Raw genomic sequence first — 23,107 nt, 5'->3', positions numbered from 1 at the left:
ATTCCCTCTTTTTTATATTCTTTACAAATGACTATACAAGACTTAAATGGATGGTATTTAATATCAATACATGTAGGCAATCTTAACTAACTAGAATTAAATCTCATATATAAAAATGATTTTGTCACTTAAACTGAATCTAATATGCAATGTGGTTTCACACAACCATACAATATATAAGTTTGTTCAACTAGACAGAATATAAGTCCATGAAACTTAAAATTATTTGTTTGGCCTAACATGGTTGAATGACAGTGACTTCTAGTAAGTGATAACTAGGAGGGTAAGAGTGGTCTTGTACACAGGTTTTATTTTGAGTCAGCAAGATACAAACAAGACAACATAATGTAATACGAGCTTGTGAACTGGACTTCACTCACCAAAAAACAGTTGATTGTATCAGTTTTCAACCACAGGCATCTGAATCATTGTTTGTCACTTAAATGTTGTTTAAAACCATTTTGGGTACATACAATGAGATAAACAACACATCTGAAGACATTAATGTATGTACCCAAAATGGTTTTAAACAACATTTTAGTGACAAACAATGATTCAGATGCCTGTGTTTTCAACCGTTTTTAACTTTTTACCCATTTGATGACATTACTTCCCAGTGAGGCAGCAGCTCATAGCGGTATCAACAAAGTAGCAATAGAAGGCTAAAGAGAATAAAACATTGTTCAATCAAACGCTTAGCATGTTAAACAAATGGGTGGGGTAAAAAGCGTCGTTACCAACCTAATGTATTTCGCTTTTATTCATTCCCAGATTCGTGCAATATCTGTGATAATAGCTTCTACTTCATGTCAACATTTGGTGTTTACATTTGATACAAATTTAAACAATGTACACTGCAATAAGACGAAAATCTCGAAAATGAATAACAAATAATTATTTGCTACAGCTTGATGTTGACATTTGATCCCGCGTTAGACTGGTACTGTGTAAATTTAAACGATTCGTGCATTTATGATAAATAAATGTATACCAGTCGCAGATTATTAAACGCAATGTCAATCGGTGGTTTCCGTAAATATAGTCCGTTTCAAACTTTAAAGACTCGTATTAAGTAATAAAAACACGCGTATAAAAATAGATACCAATCGAATTGCTTCGCGTCGAAAGAGCCGCGTTGTAAATAGGCCACATAATGTGTACAACAGACTGTATTGATGCATAGGAACTTCAAATGTTACACCAAAAGGTATTCATGGATGAACAAAAGCCAGGTACTATTTACATGTTATTGTGAATATGTTGAATACATTATATGCGCGAATAATAGTAACATCACATTCACAAATATCGACAAGAAACTCTGTTTTCACCAGCGTGCATGCACCAGAGTATACATCCATTGGATGTTGTCAGTAAATGTGATGTGTACTATTGTACAATTTTAAATGACTACTCATACTACATACTACATACATGTTCTCGTGCATTATGCTTGCCTATACAATTAGCATGAGCGATCGTTTCTCCTAGTCGTGGATCTTGATGAAGTTCATGTACTTGTATTTTTAACCAGATATATATATTTATGTGGGATTACTTTTGTTTCTTTTACGTGAATTTACATGTTCATTGCTCACGTTAGGCGTCTCTACCACTTTATTTATGGTTTCAAACAACGGTTTTACATGTGTTCAAGTCATTGGTACATGTAATTCTGCAATATCCACTGATATTCAATCCGACTGAATTGCACGAGATTACTTGCTTATGCCATAGCGTATGATTTGGATATGATTTAAATAAGATTGCATGAGAACCGCGAACGCTTGCCATAGGAATCTGCCTATCGCCGTGCTTAAGAAAAAAATGATAATTGCATTTCCGATTCCGGCGTCATACCCGGGAAATTATAACACTCGGAAAATGTCGTCACCGGATTTGACGATAAGGACGCAATTTAAAGAAGACGACAATTAGCGCCTTTTTATGTGCTCATGAACATGGATACTTGTCTATGTTTATTTCGTTCCAGCTTTTTGAAATTTATCAGACATCATTTTTTAAAAATAAGTGCTCGTAATAGAGATAATTCCTTTAAGCAGTCTTTGCCTTATTTATTTTTTTCAGCACTTGTCCTTTCGGGCAATTGAAGAAAACCACTTGCCCGAAAACAGTTTTACTTGCCCAAAATATTTTTTATAAAAAACGCAACAAAAATCAAATTGTACTGTTCATTTATTCCCTCAAGGATAACAGCAAATTGAAAACAAGGTATTCAGTCATCTCTCATCCTCATCAGAATCATCAAAAATAAGAAAAAATACTTAAAATTCATAATTTAGTAACCAAACCACGAACGAAAGAATTATTTCATTAATACGCATCCATGTGTCCAGTTTTTCAAGAGTCATTGTTCGTTTTTTTTTGTTTTTTTTTTAATTTCGTTGTCTTTCTTCGTAAATAATAGGTCTCATCTGTCACAAGATGGCATTGCAAGGTACATAATAATCTATACTTCATTAAATAGTTTCCAAAAAAATAATAACAATTTCCAGTGTTTTATAAAGATCTGCTGTATTAGATCCACTGTTAATTCTGTAAAAATCTCAAGCACGACGAAAAATAATCAATATAACTTTTAATTGAATTCCTCGTCTTATTTCCTTTTCTTAGACCAGTGGTAAAAAAATCCCAGTGTCAAAACTTGGAAAAATATGTTTTGACTCTGACGACCGTATTATTTATTTAATGCATGTTTGTTATGTAACCCAATGCATCCTTGTCAACTTACAATATGCACCAGTGATTGTTTAGTTGCAGCAACATCCTTCTTACTTTTACTTTTAGTTTCACAAATAACGTTTTTCTTTTTTCTGGAAGTAAACTAAAACATTCAACGGTCCTAATGCCAATATTGCAACATTGTATTTTTCATAAATGGCATATCCATAGCTGTAAGACAATACTGTTTTGTTATAGAACTTAACTGTAACATTAACACTGACAACGATTTACGCAGTTCTTCTTTCACTTTCATTAAAATTGACTAAAACCCGAGATATAATAAAACAACTTAAATTAAATGAACAAAATATATCTTAGCATTGTTGTTTTTCAAAACCATCTTACTTAGCGAAAAGGCGAAAGGTGTCCGTTAATTTTGCATAATGGGCGGAGTTATTCCAGATCGATAATCGCGGATTAAACAAACATTCGGACCATGCATTGAGGCTTCTTTCAGATGATACCGACTCTCACACTGAAATTCTCCCGGGTCAAATTTGACGCATTCTACAAATTTATGATGCGTCAAATTTGGGTCATTTGCGATTTCTGTGCGTCAAAACCAATACACGAAAGCCAATATTTGGAAAGTTCAATCAGAATTTGAGAATTGTTGCTAAAGAAATTATGAAAACTGAGGGATTTAAATTTCGGGAAAATGCACTTGCCCGTTCCGGCAACCACCTGGGAATTTTGACTTGTCCGAAACGGTATTTACTTGTCCCAGGCTTCGGGCAACCCAGTTAAGACGAAGACTGCTTTACGTAAGAACTATTGTGATACTGCCCTTAAAGGACACTGTCTCAAGATTTGACATTAAAAGGACCTCACTCTCTGACACTCGCCCTCTCCTAAAGCTATTAGTTTTCATCACAATACAAAGATATAATCGGAAACGATGCGCATGTTCGTTAACGTTTTTCGGTTTTCTTTCTGAGCATTAACGGTACTATACCAACAGGAACAAAACATTCTGTGTTTTGAACACTACATAATTAAAGCCACAACTCCTTTTCTGTTTTCACTAGAGCTGGATGAATTCACAGCGACGCCGGCGAGCGTGCCCCGCCACCTCGAGGATTATGCCGACAAATTGTGGCAGATGCGCGTCAAGACGGAACGAGAGTCCGCCGACAGCGACGATGATACCGGAAGCTACTCACCCTCGCGCGAAAACTTCTATGACAGCTACTACACGAGCGAGTCAGACCCGCTTCGCGACTCGTTCCTGGAATACTCGACCCTAAAACGCCCTTTGGAGGAGGTCATATCACCGACTTCTGCCACTGCAACCCCGACGACGCCGGCGAAGCGCGCCCGCGGCCGACCATACAAGGAGGCGTGCGTAAAGATTACATGCCTGAAACCTGAGGATAAGATGAACACACTTTCAGTTGATTTCAATAAACTTCAGGAGGAAGAATTAGGTATGAGGCATAAATATGAAAAAAAACTCGACTTCTCTGTTAGTACCGATCATATGACTAAGAGTTTTACCATGGATACGATTGTTTTTATACATAAACATGCGTGGTGTATTATTAACTTGTGTATGCAGGTAAATGAGGCTTAACTTTTTATGCAGGTGTTCCGAGGTCTGAGCTGATGGGCGGTCTGCGGTCCTCCTCAAAACTTCCGTTGACATGGACGGCGGAGGACCTTCGTCAGTATGTCCTGGCGCTCTTCCCTCGCGTCCGCTCCTTTACGTACATGAAGTGCAACCAGGGGAAGACGCTTGATCCACTTCCGGATGACCTCAAACCGAGCGACATGCGCACACTGCTTGGGCGCTCAGGGCTCTACATTGTACCAAACGGTCCACTCTTGCCCAAGGTAAATACTAGCTGGGCTTGACTATATCTCATGTTTTTCCAATGCGAGGATTACCATCGTTACAAACTCTTTTCTCTACCCAATCTCCTATAACGTAATCCCTATGGTAGACAATCTTTAGGTATGAAGTGCATTAAAACAATATACTTGAAAAAACTAATTGGTTTATTTCTACCATACGGTACCAGTCTCGGTATAAAATATGTAATTGGCACAGTGTTGCTCTATGTGTACTGTTTAAGGGATCAACATCATCCTCAGTCGCCAAGTATACGGCGGAAGTGCACCCTGGTGCCAGTTCCTTCTCAGCACCCCCTACCGCCACCCCCGGAAGTTCTACCGACACAGATCTACAGGCGAACAACGCCGGGAAACAGTATTGGGTACCTGTAAAAGTCAACGGAGAACACGTATGTTCTTTGATTTATTTTATGATTGTCAAATAAAATGGCATCCGTCGCGTTACAAATCAGAACTACACGATGGTTATACATGTAAACGATAAGGGATGTTAATCCTACAAATAGACCCGTTTATCTCTTACTCCTTTATATGCACTTTTCTCGACTTCCAGTAATCAAAATGAGTTTTATTGTGTACAAAATATATACTCTACAACAAATGCCACGCACTGTCCAATCTGTTTAAAATAATTATAATAGATATGCAGTTCTCTGGTCGAGTTATTCGCCCGTTCGTTTTTTTTTTCATTCACGAAGTTAAGGTACGATTCTACCCATTTTCTAAAGGTTGTGAACGGTGATCGCGAGTTCCGGATAACGTTAGACGTGTCCAGCTACAGCCCCAGCGAGATCACCTTGAAGACGAAGAACAACCGGGTCGTCGTGCACGCCAGACACGGGGAACGCGCGGACGAGTACGGCATCGTGGAGAGGGAGTTCCGGCGCCAGTACCTCCTCCCGAAGGTAAAGTCGGGAATGTTAGTCCGCAGGGTTCACATTTACGAATATAACGAGTCTGATTTCTCTGGCAACTCAAGGCAACTCTCGTGTACTCTCTCACACTGTTACTACCTTGGTTGTCTAGTTAGCTTTTTTAGAATTCTCACTTCTCGCTAAGGCTCCCCGGGCTCGATCCCCGGCCTAAGCGCCTGTGGGATAAATTAGAGTTCATCAAGCCGGAAAAGTGAGTTTCCTCCGGGTATACCGATTTCCACCACAGCATAAGACCACTATATATCCTATATGTTTAAAATCGTTGTAAAGCATATATGTTAAAACTTAATTCAAGGAAAACTGTTCACAGAAAAGATGAGAATCACAACGGAAAACACTGAATACATGCACACCTCAAGCACCGAAAGACACACATCTCACTTCAATCGAAATGCCGGCGATGCATGGGGAGTGCGTCTAACATTAGTTGCATTTTTTCAGGACGTGGATCCCAACGAAGTAACGTCATCTCTCTCGTCCAATGGGATTCTCACGCTGAAGGCTCCGAAGATTGACCAAGACAGCGGGGCGGAACGAATCATACCCATCCGGTTTTCCGTGGAAGACTCGTGAAGGAACGGTCCCCATACGGGAATAATCAACCACACATGTATACGTTGACTGTTGTGTAGAGCCGGTAAGCACAAGTCAGGGACTGGTTGGTCTAGAGGATGGAGTGAACCAGGACTGCCGTACGACGGCGCTCACGCGGCCTTGCAGTCGTCATCACAAGTGCACTATAAAATGGCTTGATTTTGTTGAGGTTTAATATATTGTCTCACAAACTGTTTCAAATGTTATTTTCGACATGCGTTATGAACTCTTATGAATATCTTCCCGGTATATTACATTCCATCGGCTGCAATGTGAATAAAGATTGTACTGTTCAATAAAGTTCTTGTTACTAGCTCATTTTTCATTTGTTATCAATATTTTTGATACAAGCGATGTAGACAACAAACAATTCCTTTTATAAGTTTTTGTCGAGTTGAAAAAGATTACAAAAAAACGCAGCTTTAAATCCACTGCACCGAGGAGGCAGTAATATGAGGTGAAGACTAAACCGTCCTTCTTTTCATTCACAAAGCAGATTGAGATGGAGTCGGTGATCTCTTGTGATAAGGAGAGAACCAGGAATTCACAGCACATTTAAATAATATCATCTGAACGCGCTTGGCATTTTTATAATCCTATATATATAAACAAACGTGTTTCATCATAGTTTAAGGACTTTGAATAAGAATGTAGGATCCGCGACTTTGGTTGGCTTCAATTAATTACGCTGTAAATAATTAATGAATATATTTCAACGTACATAGTACGGTTGGTAAGAGTTTATATATTTATTAAAACATTATTATAACACGTGTGACTTGTATGTATAAGAGACTAATGGATGTATATCGCGTGATTTTGTGGACTGTGACGATTGTGCTGTGGGTATGTCCCGATGGTTGGGCGGAGGACTGCAGGGACGGGACCAAGGCAACGCCAAATCTCCGGGAGGTAGTTATAGGCACATGTGAGCTGTACCAAGCCACCCATCAGCAATTCTTCTGTCCAGATAGGTACACTCTTACTGTTTATCTACCAAATACCGCTCCATATTTATCTGCCACTTTAAGCTAAAGAGCGTTCAATCTTATCCTTTGCATTACATTCAATATAACCTGAACAAAAATCAATGAAAAAAATAAGATAAAAAATAACACATTTAATTAAATTAATTTATTTAAAAAAATAACTGTTTCAATATAAGGAATTACTCGCCGATGTTACCGATTGTAACACCGGTTTCTTTTAATATCCGGGTAAGTTAAGGATATTCGTCCAAATGTCGAGCACTGTTGTACATCTTATGGCACATGTTTCCGGTTCACACCTACTGCGTGTGTAGGATTTCATTTGCCGAAGTATAGGTCTTTAAGTTCGTATGTAACAGGGGTTTAAGTTTCGTCTAAATCATCGCATGGAGTGCATGCGTGAAGTACAGTTACGGCATACACCACATCAACATCCATTACAATGATTTACTATTGCCTCATAAGGTAGACATTTTAATAACAAGAAAGTACTTTTTATTTTAAAATGGTAATTTAAAAGTGCTATTGTTGCGTTAATGTGCACATATTTGCCCCTGGGTTAAAATTGCCCACGGGTGCAAATTTTCTCGCGAGGGTAAATCTCGTCATATAAACGCAAGAATAGTACAAACATTAAAGAATCCGTAAAATATTATTAGAAAACACCATGTCGCCAGTAAGAGGGACTAGCTCTTAAACTGCCTTTTTGAAACCGATACATGATTAAACACAATAGTGGTATTCAAGAAATGGATACTCCGTATACACATGTACTATAATAATTATACCTGTGTATATTCTCTTCGTTACATATACGTACCGTCACGGGCAGGTGAAAACAAGGGTAGGATTCATTTGATATACTTACATAACATTGCACACTTTCACTATAAACAAATTCTTTTACCGATGTGAACGTATTGTTTCTCAAAAACTGAAAGCCTTTCAAATCTTATGCGCACGATTCACTTGTGCTTATACGTCAACTGGCGGTAGTTACATTACAAACAAGGGAGAGTTATTTTCTTCTAAGTTGTTTTACACAAAAGTAAAAAAATATGCTTTCTTTTCTAAAAGCTTAAACATTCATTTGAAAGATAACATAAAGGGAAATTGAAATTCATTGCAAGGAGGTAATCGTAGAGCAGTAATTCGAGATAATGAAAACATACGTCCTACACCAGAATTCCAAATTACCGACTGAACATATGTTTGCTGAGGTGTCGGCGATCTCTAGTCCTGATGAGAGAACCAGGAATTCGCAGCACAAGTAAATACTTCCATCTGTACGCGTGTGGCATTCATATACACGGTATGCACGAAGCTTTCGCCACCACCGTGCCGAAAAAGAAATTAGTTCGCACATAACTCTGACCATTTATTCACATGCTTTATTATAGCAAGTACAGTTTTATCATGTAAAGAAAGGATCGAGTTCTAAAATAAAATAATGATTTCGAGTTCGTGACTACGATAGTTGTATATATGTGTCCATGGTGACTATATAAGAATGATGCTGATTCTGTGATGGATGTATATAACGTTATGCTGTGGGCGATGACGGTTGCGCTCTGGGTGTTGCCTGGGGGTGGGGATGGTGACTGCATGGAAGGGAACGAGGCAACAACCAATCTCCGGGATGTGGTTATAGGCACGTGTGAGCTGTACCAGGCTGCCCACCAACAGTTCTTCTGTCCGGACAAGTACTTGTTACGCGTGTTGTTGTTGGTAGTGTATTATTAGACTATCTGCGCATGCGCGCAGGTAGTCTTAAGACAGCAAACTCCAAAGAACTACTTCTATTCATGTCGTTTTAACCCATTTTTTTTGTCTCAATGCGCTCTATGTTTAGTAGCAGAATGACGTCGAAACCATAAAAATAGATTATCCGAGTATGAGCTCTTGCTTGTTTGGCTATTTCCGCGCTGTATTGCTGTATTCCGGCGTTTTATTTTTAGCAGAATATAACTATTTATAGATCGTTATATTTATCAGATTAGTGTGGGTCAAAATAATAGATGCTCTGGTAGGAAGGTAACATACTGATAATCACTCTGAGTTCAGACCAAGATGTTTTAGAAATTATTACCGACCGCAAGTGTACCATCGCCTGCAGGGTTTGTTTTTATAACCTTGTGTGACCATGAAGCACGCTTATTTGTAAGGGTGTATTTCTGATATTACTTTTATGAGAGAAGAAACAAAAATGATTGTCTGAAAGTCAATATAGTTGTATCCCAGGTTTCGCGTTGCTTATGCTTCAAATATTATGATTTTCCTGCTATACAAAAACAAAATACTATTCATTCTATGATTTTTAGGCGTATACTTTTCTAATAAGATGTTCACATTTTTTGCGTAAAAGCTTCGTTCCGGTGTATTCTTGGCAAAGTTTTGGACATTAGCCTTTCAATTTATTCGAAAACACATTCCCTGATACGACAGTGAGTTATGCATACTTTTGATGAAGCAAAGTAGTTCGGACTTTACCTGTAAAACACCCAAAGAGTGCGAAGCATTCATAACAGCACTAGTATTATTTCTACACAGATACTTACATAAAACATAAATAACATTTATTTATCAATAATACTGGAAAAGGCACAATCATATTCCCATTCTTAGAACAGACAATTTCCGATAATCTACAAATAGTTTCAACTACATTATCTGACTGATTTTCTAAAAATAGTTTCTACATACATTAACTGACCACATGTTTGCCCTCACCGCGGGAAAACGACCATCTGATAAGCTCTGCATTTTCAATCGGATAGGAATTATTCGTAAAAATAAAATCATTTTCCTTAAACAGTTAAAACGTGTATGTTCATAAAACTTGCATTACGTATGATTTATAATCAAAGCACTGAAAATCTTTAGAAGCGATTGAAAGGGGCTTGCATTGTCAGGGGCGTAGCCAGCGTTACGCACTTACGCATGTGCGTAACATTAATTTGAAAAATGAAAGGTCGAGGGCCAAGCTAAAAATTGATATCAGAATAAAAGGAAGATCAGCCAAAGAAAACGTTGCCTCCCTGTGATAGATATAGCTTTCTGAGCCGAAATCAATCACTTGGTAACTACAAAGTCGGCGGCCTCGAACCTATTAATCCCTTCAAATTCACCTCAGAGCTCAACATATTCGTTCCATTTTCCATTGTTTTCCACTGGGTAGACCCCCCCCCCCCGAACCGAACCCCCAACCGGCTACATGGATATTCCCCATCCCCCCCATTTAGTGCGTAACATTCGGTAAAGTCGGGCTACGCCTCCGATTGTTTCTTTAAATACATGGGGATACGTCGACTTAAGTGATAAGCTGTGCATCTTGAATGGAATTATTTTTGAAGTTGTTTGTAAAAAAAATGATTTTCCTTAAACAAAACGTGTATGTTCATTAAAGGAAATGATATATGATGTATTGTATTTTCCTATCGTATGATATCTAATAAAAGCAACGAAAAATCTTTAGCATGCATTGTCACATTAAATACATGGGGAGGGGGTTTACGACGATTGAAGTGACATTTACATAAACAAAATGACACAAGACGCCTTAAAATAGGTGAAGATGTTGTTGTTTCCTCGCCCAGTGTGGGCAAAAGCGCTCTTGGCCCTCGGCACATTTTCACTTTTATCTATGTGCCCTTCACCCATTCCCATAGTTCAAATAAAATTTGCAGCTCTCACATATTTGCCCGCAGATAGTCTTTCAGCGCCTCGCGCTTTGATTTACCGTCGCCATACGCCAAATAGAGTTTCGTTGGGGAAATAAAGGTTGTTTTGATATCATATAATATAAAAGCAAATTTGCATAAACTCAATTTTGTAACGCGTGAACCAAATCTATAAATTAAACAATCAAGGAGTTCACTGTCGTTTAGAGCTGCATAATGTTCTGACGCTATTGCATACAAGTGACCAAGTAACGCTAGTTGCACGATGGTTTTTAAAACCTTATTTTAGCAATTTTCCAACATTGTTCGTTCACTTAATCTCTAAATTATAGCTGTATATTAATTATAGAAGCTATCCAAGTGAAGTCAAACTTTGGCTTTTATATAGTGTACCATATTCACAGTTGCTCCATCTGAATAAAGGGAAAATCCACCAGTTAATCATAATACTTATGAGTTCGTTGACTCGAATTGTAACGACTTTAATTTGTATGCATCTTTAAGGAATTATTTGTGTTACATACACATATGATATTCTGCTATCTTCTTGTGTTCTGTGGCACAAGATGCCCTTGCTCTTTGGCCATAATGCGTACTAATTAACGTGCATACATATTAGTTGTAATGTTTTTGGTGTTGATTATAAACAAACGAACAAAATCTTAGCATGAATTTTCAAAAGTGTTTTTTCCCCCATTTTGTCATGCCATTAACTCTTGTTTGACCAGCAAACAAATTATAATAGTGTAGTTCAGTTGATTATCTGGAGAGAAATACTGTTACCCATGTTTTCCTAATAAAGGTATTGTCTTCTTAAGTATTAACATTATTTTCTGTTGCTATAGTAGCAAACTGGAACATAAGTTTTTCATCAATGGTAAAGTCTGTATATCTTTTTAGGCTGAATAATCAATTAATTTTTCAGATGATTTATAATACATTTGAAAACCATTATTGTAAGCATAACACTATTGTCTAAACTGATTTAAAATCAGAAACAACCATGGCAACCAAACTGTTTAGTTATGTTTACAGTTATATTATAAAATAAATTGTTTAATATTACTGCTTTAATAGAAACAAAAAAATCAAAATGTATTTCAAATGCATGTACAATTAATCACTGTAATATGTACAAAACATGCTTCATTTAGCAAATTTAAATGCAGAAAATTGCAATTCTTCATTGTTATATGTTGGATAATAAAAAAAAATGTTATCTCTTGGTCAAAAGTGAAGATTTCGAAAAAAAAAATCAGCATTATATTCAGGACTACTATATTTGTATCCGCATTATTATCTCATTTTCGCCAACATCTTTATTTGGGCCAAGTATCTTACCTTTTCACGAACAAGATAAAGGTGGGTTGTTGTTTTTTGGAAAGTCAGAAATTAAAAAAAAAGGTGCAATACGGGATAACATACCAAACGAAGGCATTAAGAGAAAGTTGAGAAGAAAACGAAAACTTTTAAACAAGAAAGCATCATAACTAAAATTAAGTGTCACTATTTGGCCTTTTAAGAAATAAAGGCGGTAGACCGGGCTCGACTTATCGTGTAGAAGACCTACAATAAATGCTAACTTTCTTTGGTGTTCAGAGCGAAATGCCTCGAGAATGTCTCCAGCCAATGCGCATGCGCGAGCCTCTTAATGTTAAGATGTGAATCCGTCTTGAGGACTGAGTGACGGAGGCATGAGCCTCAGCACTTAGGGCGTTTTTGTTGATACCAAACTAGTTTCAGTTTTGGTTTCAATGGTTTCGGCGGTCTACAAACCTGTTTTGTTTTAAGTAAAAAATGGTTTTGTGTACAGTTTCAACAACATGGTGGAGCCATTGCATGTAGCCATTATTTCTGAATTTCTTTAAAACAATGACACAATATGAACATCTGCGATCTCATCAGTCTTTTTTCACTGATTTTCAGATATTTACGCAAAAAACTGCTCGTTCCAAGATAAAAAAAAGTTGTCAAAACGTTCAATCTGTGAGAGTCCAGCTTTAAAGCTAAATTAATTCTCTACATAGAAAAAAAGTTCATTTTGACTTGTTAATAGTTATTGATAAAAATGTATATTTGGGAAAATATTTCATTTTTCCAAATGCAACAGCATATTGAAAATGACCACTTTTGAGGTACTACACGGAGGCATTTATAATGGCCAGGTTATTTATTACATCACCAGAGTGTATGATGAAAACCGATATTAACACCAAACAATACACGACTCAAAATATCGTGAAAATGGTGATAATAACTGCATAAAAATATATATAATGATATAATACGCAATATAAAATAAAGATCTATTTTATGGTATACATGATTGCTTTATCTTCAATTACTATAAAGGAAAAGTTACCAAAATATATTTATTTGTTTTATAATATTTGAATTTTTTTATGTATAGATTCAACATTAAGCCATCCATACAGTTTCAGGAACTGTAGTGATACATGGGAGGCGTTTTCCGAAGCATTCCGCTATCAGCCACCATGTGAGATCTCCGAGGAACGCTACGAACGTTACGTCAATCTCACCGCTACTCACGTGCCCAGAGATAAGGTGACGTCACGTTCATTTTTCGTTTTCATTTATTATTAAAGCTGCACTCTCACAGATTGAACGTGTTGACAACTTTTTCATTTTTTGTCTTGGATCGAACCAATTTTTGCAAAAATCCATGGAAACCAGTTATATAAGACTGCTGACAAAACTTAGATAGCAGATTTTTATATTTAAGTTCTAAAAATGATGTTTTATGATGTTACCGTTAGTAACGGTTTAGGCCCTTAAACATTAATTTTCGAACGGAAATATGAAAATCTACAATCTGATTTTTTTGTCAACAATCTTATATCATTGGTTTGCAGATATTTATGCAAAAAAATAATAAAAACAAAGTTGTAAAAATGGTATATCTGTGAGAGTTCAGCTTTTAAAGTATGTGATCAAAACATGTAATAGTATCTATTAAATTCTTATACGGCGATGATATCTCATCATCAGAAATGAAGACAAAATATCAGCTTATACATACATGTGTAGAAGTCTAGTTTCAAACTGTTTTCAGGCGTTGTTTTGGGAAAATGTCTACCCATTTGTGATGCGCTTCTCTCATAGTGGGGTTAGGTATTACACAGTTTCTGACCTACTGCTTGGTAAGTACATGATTGCGGCTTTTTACCTGTTTATTCAAGCGTTGTATTTAAAACAGAAATAGGATAACGCTGAAAAGTTTTAGTCAATTTAAAGGTCAGAACGAGGCTGCTCGCGCCATACGGAAGGACTCTCTATTAGCGTAAAACACTATTTGACTAGAAATCAATCTAATTTGACATTGTTTACAAATATAAAGGCAGCGGAATTGAAATTATTCTATTGTGTTTTGTCTGTTTATAAAGTATTCATTTTTTCTTCCTAAAAATGGAGAATTTCAAAGGCTCATTTAAGGAAAATCAGGGTCCGCCGCACATACTATAGCTACCACAAAGTATCGCAAAAATGCCCCGGCTTTTGCTTTAGCGAAAAATAATAGTAGTTTACTACATCTTTTAAAATATGTATTGCGGTAATCGAATATTTCAATATTCGGTCGAAAAAATTACCGAATATTCGAATATCACTTTTGCCATTCGTTTGCATCCCTACTGAAAACATACCCGTTCTATATCATATATAATTTGTCCATTCTACACCATAAAAAGAAATGAGAACAAATCCAGAGAATAAATACGACAGAAATATTGCTTTGATTATGTATTTGGAAAAATTGTACGTTTTCGAATAACCGATTATCTGTCTTATTTCAGGAGCAATAGGAGATAAACCCGTGTGGTGCGGGTCTGAGGACGCCCCTGGTTTCGGCAGCACGTGTCCGCCCTGGGAGCCGTCTGCCACGTGTCGCCAACACGCGCAGCGCGCCTTCTGGATAGCAGCCTCACACCGATACGCCGGAAGCGCCGTTGGCCAAATCCACGTGATGCTCAATGCTTCCATCACACCCATTTACAGCAACGATTCGTAAGAATTTTGCTGTATCTGCTAATTCTCTTCGAAAGGTGTTTTGCAATAGGGTACATATATCTCCGCTAGAGGACTTACACTGAAAATTGGGTACATATATGTCTGATAGTGGTCGTTCACTGAGGTATTTGGCAGTAGGGTACAGATATGTCCGCTAGTGATCGTACACTGAGGTGTTTGGCAGTAGGGTACATATATGTCTGATAGTGGTCGTACACTGAGGTGTTTGGCAGTAGGGTACAGATATGTCCGCTAGTGGTCGTTCACTGAGGTATTTGGCAGTAGGGTACAGATATGTCCGCTAGTGATCGTACACTGAAGTGTTTGGCAGTAGGGTACATATATGTCTGATAGTGGTCGTACACTGAGGTGTTTGACAGTAGGGTACATATATGTCCGCTAGTGGTCGTACACTGAGGTGTTTGGCAGTAGGGTACAGAAATGTCCGCTAGTGGTCGTACAGTGAGGTGTTTGGCAGTAGGGTACAGATATGTCCGCTAGTGGTCGTTCACTGAGGTGTTTGGCAGTAGGGTACAGATATGTCCGCTAGTGGTCGTACACTGAGGTGTTTAGCAGTAGGGTACAGATATGTCTGATAGTGGTCGTACACAGGTGTTTGGCAGTAGGGTACATATATGTCCGCTAGTGGTCGTACACTGAGGTGTTTGACAAAAGGGTACAGATATGTCCGCTAGTGATCGTACACTGAGATGTTTGGCAGTAGGGTACAGATATGTCCGCTAGTGGTCGTACACTGGGGTGTTTGACAAAAGGGTACAAATATGTCCGCTAGTGGTCGTTCACTGAGGTGTTTGGTAGTAGGGTACAGATATGTCCGCTAGTGGTCGTACACTGAGATGTTAGGCAGTAGGGTACAGATATGTCCGCTAGTGATCGTTCACTGAGGTGTTTGACAAAAGGGTACAGATATGTCCGCTAGTGGTCGTTCACTGAGGTGTTTGGTAGTAGGGTACAGATATGTCTGCTAGTGGTCGTACACTGAGGTGTTTGGCAGTAGGGTACAGATATGTCTAATAGTGGTCGTACACTGAGGTGTTTGGCAGTAGGGTACATATATGTCCGCTAGTGATCGTACACTGAGTTGTTTGACAAAAGGGTACAGATATGTCCGCTAGTGATCGTACACTGAGATGTTTGGCAGTAGGGTACATATATGTCCGCTAGTGGTCGTACACTGAGGTGTTTGACAAAAGGGTACAGATATGTCCGCTGGTATTTGACAAAAGGGTACATATATGTCCACTAGTGGTCGTACACTGAGATGTTTGGCAGTAGGGTACATATATGTCCGCTAGTGGTCGTACACTGAGGTGTTTGGCAGTAGGGTACATATATGTCCGCTAGTGGTCGTACACTGAGATGTTTGGCAGTAGGGTACATATATGTCCGCTAGTGGTCGTACACTGAGGTGTTTGGCAGTAGGGTACATATATGTCCGCTAGTCGTACACTGAGGTATTTGACAAAAGGGTACAGATATGTCCGCTAGTGATCGTACACTGAGATGTTTGGCAGTAGGGTACATATATGTCCGCTAGTGGTCGTACACTGAGGTGTTTGACAAAAGGGTACAGATATGTCCGCTAGTGGTCGTACACTGAGGTATTTGTCAAAAGGGTACAGGTATGTTTGACAAAAGGGTACAGATATGTCCACTAGTGGTCGTACACTGGGGTATTTGTCAAAAGGGTACAGGTATGTTCGCTTGTGATCGTTCACTGAGGTGTTTGAAAAAAGGGTACAGGTTTGTCTGCTAGTGGTCGTGCATTTGATATTTAACATTAGGGTACATATATGTAAGATTGTAGTCGAAAATGTGATGTTTGACAAAAGGGTTCAGATAAGATCGTTAGTGATTTTCCACGGAGGTGTTTGACAATATGATCTATATGGTACACCGTACAGATTATGACCACTAGTGCTTGGACATTGAGATTGAGATGTTTGACAATAGGGTACATTATACATATATGTCTTCTAGTGGTCGTATTCTGCGACTGTTGACACTAGGGCACGGATATGATCGCTAGTGGGTCGTACATGAAATGTTGGAAAATAGGGTACATATATGTCTGCCTGTGGTCGTACACTGAGGTGTCTTGCAATACGGAATATATATGACCGCTAGTGGTCTTCCACGGAGGTGTTTGACAATACGGTACACATAATGGTTGTGCACTAAGGTTTCCGACAATTAGGGTACATATATGTCGGCTAGTGGTCGTACACTCAGATGTTTGACACTATGGTACAGATATTTGAATGTCCTATACCTTTTACATGCTAATTAAAAAGGGAATATGATATCGTTAACGTGAGTCAATCGCCAGCAGGCAATCTAAGTTGCAAGCCCTCAACTACTTGTATCATCTTTGGATACAGGATTGTAGTAGAAAATTGTATTTAACGATTTTTACAGGTATTTTTCACTGTTCGAGGTGCCTTATATTCGACCAGGCTTTGTTGACAAGGTGACGGTCTTGTTGGTCAACGAGAATCCGCAAGCGGGCAGGTACATACCCATCTGATTCTTAAACTATTAATATCGTACAAAAATGTATTTGTTCACCTTTACCTAAGTAGCATTGTTCAGCAATAGTCTTAGAACGAAAGTTTTGATGTGATGACAATAGTTAGCTCCTGCGTTGAGAAATCGGGCCAGAATTTCTCGAGACAAATCCCTTATGACAAGATTGAGATAAGCTCATCATTTTTATTTTGGTGTAATTTGTGTAATATTTACATTTTTAGTAGCTCCTGGACTTGCAATGGAAATTACATTGATGGTTATCACGAAAAACTATTTTTATTGAGTAAAATCAAAATTAAAAAAAGAAATTTGACTTAATGAAATACACTACTTAATATTGTTACACTTAATAACTTTCGAGATATTTGGGCTTAGCTCATGGCTGGTGTTTCATATTCCATTTTCAACATAAATTAATCTTTTGGTCAAACATCATTGATTTCATTCACTCTGTTGGTTAGTCATAAATAAGAAATAATCCGATTAGCTACATCGTTCTTATATCCAATTAAGACCTATATTGAATACTAGCCCATACATGCTCATCATGGCCCCCATAACAATAATTTTATATATTAACTTTTAGTACAACGCCCATGCTGACAATGGGATTGCCGGACGGATTCCCTATTTAATCGTTTCTATATTCAATATTTTACACATATCAGTTCAAATATTTTTCATATTTCAGAAGCAAGTGCGAAGAAGAAAGTTTAGAAATTCTAGAAAGTCTATTTAGACAGAAAAATATCACCTTTGAATGCGAGGAGAATCGCAGGTAGGTAGTTTGCACAATCTTGAAATTCGTGGAAACGAAAGATATATTATTTTTGTTAAATCAACCAATTCCCGAAATAATTAACTGAACCTATTTTTTTATCATGTTCATCGTTAACAAAAATGTTTATTGATCCGAAGTTGTACATTTCGTTACCGGGGTGGCAGTGTTTGTTTCGCATAAAAAATAAATAAACTGCAATCCTGGTATTACATTATTAATCATGCGTTGGGTCTGCATTCCATCGTTTCCTTAGACATCAGACATCCTGCAGTATCTCTTCCTTTTTAAAACGACTCTTAACCAACAACTCACCCCAATCGAAATAAGTACGCAAACAGTAACAATACTCATAGTTCAAATGAACCTAGTTACATGTCAATTCTTACATGTACATATATTTCCAACTATTTCCCCCACTCCAGGGACATTGTGTACACATACTGTCTGGACAACCCAAGTGGCCGGATATGCGAACTCCTCCCAACGCCAACTAACACAGCCCCACCGCCGCCCTGGAACAAACTCATCCAGACACTCTGCCTGCTTGTAACACTTATAGTGTGCGCCATGCACTAACTTTTATTGTGTTTAATGAGTTTGTAACTGAATACTGTAATATATTTATTTTTGAGATTTCTCATTGCAATAATTTTATTTCAGTTTTTAATCTGTTTAGAACTGTAAAAAAACACACTGTAAATATTTCACTCCATTTGTCTTACTTGATACCATTTTCCACAAATCTACAAAACAGATAAAGTTTCAAGCCCCTTGAATAGAATTCACCCATTTTATACCCGTTTATAGAACGGGACGTATTATAGGTGCATATGCCGTGTACAAGCGCACGCACAGGCCTTCGGTCCTCGTCCAGTATGTTGTCCGATCAAGAACTTGTCAGAATGTGTATGGGCAGAATGCCTCCGTCATGTTCGATAACCACCCATGTCACCTGTCAACCCAGAGTTACGACACTTATCACCAAATTTGATATATGGGGATAATATTGACAGGGTCACGGACACTACGGACCATGGACATTACGGACCAGACATTACGGACCAGATTTAGGGACATTACGGACCATCTTCAGAAACATACGGACCATCATTTATAATGTTTTTAAACATGTGTTTTTTTCAATTTATTCACTCATTGGTCTTAAATGTGTTAATAAATACTTGAATATTAGTGCTCAGTATGACAATTATCTTTAATGTAACTGAAAACTCCCATGAAATTCCAATGTTAAACATCAAAGTATTTTTAATAAAGTATTATAATAATTTGAATAATAATGAACAAAATATGTGTTTATCTTATAATTGTAAACGTGAATATTAATGTTTTCATATGTGATCGATTGCTTTCTGAAATAAACTTGGCCAGTCGCTTCGTGGTCCGTCTTCGGCCACTCTATCCATACCAACAACGATGTCGAGGGTTGGCACGCGAGGCTCAATCGACGGGCAAAAAAAGGAAACTTGCCTTTCTACCTGCTGGTTGAACTCTTGTACAGAGAGGCGCATGAAATACCATCATGTGCAAGTTGGTTAAGGAATCATCCCTTTTAGATGTAATTATTACAAATTCCAAGATGTTATGTATGAAAACGTTAAATTTTCCAACAGGTGTAAGTGATTGTCACAACATAGTATGTACAGTTATAAACAACAATACTCCAAAGAATGAAAAGCAAAAAATTGAGTACAGAAGTTTTAAAAACTTGAATATTGAAGCATTTAATGATGATCTTTCGAAAATTAATATACAAACTTTTGATCCTAACAAGAATGAACAATCTTGTATAAACAGTATTTATGAGAAATTTGAATCAGATGTTACAGATGTTTTTAATAATCATGTTCCTGTGAAAGAAATGTACAGAAGAAGCAAACAACTACCATATATGAATAGAGAATTAAGAAAGGCTATTTACAACAAAAAAATGCATTACCATAAATTTTTGAACTTTCGAACCTCCAAAAACTGGGAAAAATATAGAAAACAGAGAAATTATGTAAATAAACTAAAAAAGAAATCGATCAACATCTACTTCCAAGAACGTTGTATAGGTGGTTGTAAGGAAAATGATTTTTGGGATACAATTAAACCTTACTTGTCAAATAAATCAAGTACTTCACAACCCAAAATAATTTTAACTGAAAATGAAAAAATAGTGTCTGAAAATAGGGAAGTTGCAAATATTTTTAATGACTATTTTGTAAATGTAGCAGATAGTATAGGGAAGGATTATATTTTTGATAAGAATAACCATCCAAGTGTAAATAAAATAAAACAAGAAAACATAGATAGTAATTTTAGCTTTAAGAGTACTGACTCAGGGACTGTCTCTAAAATTATTGACAAGTTTAATGTGAAAAAAGCCACAGGAGCAGACAAAATATCAGTAAAATTATTAAAATTAGGTAAGCAGTCACTTGTTGAACCAATAACAGACCTGGTCAATCTTTCAATATCAACACAAGTATTCCCAGATAAACTTAAGCAAGCCCAGGTTACTCCTCTACATAAGAAAAACGACACAATGACAAAATCAAATTATAGACCAGTCAGTATCTTACCAATTCCATCTAAAATATTTGAAAAAGTTATGTCCTTACAGCTTTCTGACTATTTTGACAGTATCTTTGATAACTTTTTATGTGCATTTAGGAAAGGCCATGGTTGCCAAACTACACTTTTAAAATTACTAGAAGATTGGAAAAATGCCTTAGACCAAAATTTATACTTAGCAGCTATCCTAATGGATTTATCAAAAGCATTTGACTGCCTACCTCATAACATTTTATTAAGTAAACTATCTGCATATGGCTTATCCGAATCAGCAACAACTCTTCTTCAATCGTATCTCACTGGACGCAAACAGCAGATCAAAATTGGTAATGTCGTCAGCTCATGGAAAAATATAAAGAAAGGTGTGCCTCAAGGCTCCATACTAGGTCCCTTACTTTTTAATGTATTTATTAACGATATTTTCTATTTCATACAGAAAGGAACACTTTATAATTACGCAGATGACAACACACTATCTTTTAGTTCACCTGATTTTAATGAAGTTAAAAACGTTTTAGAACAAGAAAGTCAAATTCTCATTGAATGGTTTAATTTTAATTGTATGCAAGCTAATCCAGATAAATTTCAGGCTATAGCTGTTGGAAAAAGAACTTTTGAAAAAAACCCAACTTTTAATATTGGTCCAGCTGATATTACCTGCGATGAAGTTGTTAAGCTGCTCGGTGTAGACATAGATTATCAGTTAAATTTTAATGTTCATATAAGTAATATTTGTAAAAAGGCAGCAAGACAACTTAATGTTTTGAAAAGAATTGGGTCTAATTTAAGTAAATTAAATAAGCTTACTATATTCCATACATTTATAATTTCAAATTTTAACTTCTGTCCAATGTCATGGCATTTCTGTTCTGAAGATAATACTAAAAAAATGGAAAAAAATCAGGAAAGAGCTCTAAGATTTGTCTACAATGACTATGAATCATCGTACAATAACCTACTAGCTAAAGTTAACTTACCAAGCTTACATATAAGAAGAATGAAAACCATGGCAATAGAAACTTTCAGAATACTAAATAACTTGGCACCTCCTGTCTTATCAGAATTAGTACATAAAAGAAAATCTAAATATAATTTCAGATACACAAATATTTTGGAAATCCCTAGAGTGAAAACAACTAAATTTGGTAAGAATTCCTTCAGATATGCTGCCCCTGTGCTGTGGAACTCACTACCAGAAAACTACAGAACATGTTCAAACTTTAATCAATTTAAATCTCTTATGGCTTCCTGGAATGGTCAAAACTGTAGATGCATTGCCTGTAATTCCTCATCAAATTAAATTATTGTTTTCTCTTTTTCTAACTTAATCACAGCACAGGTGCGTATACCCAAATAATATTTTGTTTGCTTTCTGCCTTATTCAGTTTATGCGTTATGCTTGCCTTTGTATGTTTGCATGTCAACTTGTGCTTATTATTTTTGAGTTGTGCTTGCTTGTGACAAAGTTGTTGCATCTTTGCAGTCAATATTTCTGCTTTTGTTCCATGCATGTAATACTGTTTAGGACATCATAACATCCATTCTGTTTTACATGTGTCGTATAATCTCATTTCTGATTTCATTAAATGTTTTAATATGTTACTGAGAATGTTTAGCTAATGTAGTTACCCTCTGTGAGAAAGTTGCTGATCAGTTCTTCTCAAATCTGATTTGGGGGGATAATTGATTTCTTAAAACCATTTTTCTTTGCAGTCGCACTTTTGTGCTGGTATTGATAATTCAGTGTTTTATCTACATAAGTTCTTATAGCAGTTTTTAGGCCACTGGTCAGGATCAGCAGCGTTTTCCACAGCTTTAGATATGCTTAATATGTGTGCTTTTAGATGATATATAATGTAGAAATATCTAATACTTTTTCCTTTTATAGCTATTTTTACTCGTGTTGATCTCATATACACTTGTTAACGGTCGGTTAAAAAGCTCATCAGAGCTTATGTTGCATATGTTTGTGTCTTGCCGACTTGAAATAAAACTTATTGTATTGTATTGTATTGTAAGGAAAGGAAACTGTGCCGCTACCAACGAAAGGCTTCAACATTGACACAAGGCCGGCTCATGAAGCTTTGGGCGGAGTATTCTGCCAACGAGTTGACTACAAGCAGTCTGCTCAAAGCATGTGCGAGACTTTATGGGCCTGTTAAAATATGAATGGTGGCTTAACACTGATATGTTCTTATATGTGCTCGATTTATTTTGATAAATAAACTGTTTTGGAACATATATCTTCTGTTGCTTTTAATTGATTTAACTGCCGATCTTTCAAATTTCGTTCATTATTTTCACATAACTGTTATAAATGCATAGGTCTTTAACACCTTTTGGAATTTCACAAGATTTTATATTGAACCATTGATC

At 36.9% G+C, this 23,107-nt stretch overlaps 3 protein-coding genes across 7 annotated transcripts in view; 2 read left to right on the top strand and 1 right to left on the bottom strand.

Annotated features, from left to right (window-relative positions):
* LOC128208238 (ninein-like protein) overlaps positions 1 to 925 on the bottom strand; it is a 55,668-nt gene extending 54,743 nt beyond the window's left edge. For all 3 annotated transcript variants that reach the window (XM_052911716.1, XM_052911715.1, XM_052911717.1), the window contains exon 1: positions 742 to 925. The gene's annotated coding sequence lies outside the window, so the exon portion shown is untranslated. The remainder of the gene's footprint in view (positions 1 to 741) is intronic.
* A 198-nt stretch (positions 926 to 1,123) lies between these two features.
* On the top strand, positions 1,124 to 6,442 carry LOC128208241 (uncharacterized). Its single transcript, XM_052911721.1, has 6 exons — positions 1,124 to 1,232; positions 3,774 to 4,172; positions 4,331 to 4,578; positions 4,821 to 4,988; positions 5,328 to 5,504; positions 5,976 to 6,442. The coding sequence occupies exons 1-6, from the start codon at positions 1,193 to 1,195 to the stop codon at positions 6,105 to 6,107; spliced, it is 1,164 nt and encodes a 387-aa protein (XP_052767681.1). The 5' UTR covers positions 1,124 to 1,192; the 3' UTR covers positions 6,108 to 6,442.
* Positions 6,443 to 6,536: 94 nt separating this feature from the next.
* Positions 6,537 to 22,930, top strand: LOC128208242 (ADP-ribosyl cyclase/cyclic ADP-ribose hydrolase-like). 3 transcript variants are annotated; one of them, XM_052911722.1, is made up of 8 exons: positions 6,537 to 7,102; positions 13,233 to 13,362; positions 13,871 to 13,958; positions 14,610 to 14,820; positions 17,263 to 17,355; positions 18,065 to 18,151; positions 21,830 to 21,876; positions 22,751 to 22,930. In XM_052911722.1, the coding sequence occupies exons 1-8, from the start codon at positions 6,912 to 6,914 to the stop codon at positions 22,891 to 22,893; spliced, it is 990 nt and encodes a 329-aa protein (XP_052767682.1). In that variant the 5' UTR covers positions 6,537 to 6,911; the 3' UTR covers positions 22,894 to 22,930. The 3 variants fall into 3 exon arrangements, with proteins under 3 accessions (XP_052767682.1, XP_052767684.1, XP_052767683.1); XM_052911723.1 differs by lacking the exon at positions 6,537 to 7,102 and adding an exon at positions 8,538 to 8,820; XM_052911724.1 differs by lacking the exons at positions 21,830 to 21,876; positions 22,751 to 22,930 and adding an exon at positions 18,577 to 19,644.
* Positions 22,931 to 23,107: the final 177 nt, after the last annotated feature.

Source organism: Mya arenaria, chromosome 11 (assembly GCF_026914265.1).
Source record: "Mya arenaria isolate MELC-2E11 chromosome 11, ASM2691426v1".
Taxonomy (NCBI): domain Eukaryota; kingdom Metazoa; phylum Mollusca; class Bivalvia; order Myida; family Myidae; genus Mya; species Mya arenaria.
The sequence above is the reverse complement of the archived record's forward strand: the minus strand, read 5'-3'. Positions and strand labels throughout refer to the sequence as shown.

Bases quoted from the DNA above. Each gene is read 5' to 3' on its own strand.
- LOC128208241 (XM_052911721.1), top strand. From the start codon at position 1,193: ATGTTACACCAAAAGGTATTCATGGATGAACAAAAGCCAG. The intron at 1,233-3,773 runs GTACTATTTACA...TGTTTTCACTAG, and splicing joins CATGGATGAACAAAAGCCAG to AGCTGGATGAATTCACAGCG. The intron at 5,505-5,975 runs GTAAAGTCGGGA...GCATTTTTTCAG, and splicing joins GCCAGTACCTCCTCCCGAAG to GACGTGGATCCCAACGAAGT.
- LOC128208242 (XM_052911722.1), top strand. From the start codon at position 6,912: ATGTATAAGAGACTAATGGATGTATATCGCGTGATTTTGTGGACTGTG. The intron at 17,356-18,064 runs GTACATACCCAT...TTCATATTTCAG, and splicing joins GAGAATCCGCAAGCGGGCAG to AAGCAAGTGCGAAGAAGAAA. The intron at 18,152-21,829 runs GTAGGTAGTTTG...ATATAATTTCAG, and splicing joins GAATGCGAGGAGAATCGCAG to ATACACAAATATTTTGGAAA.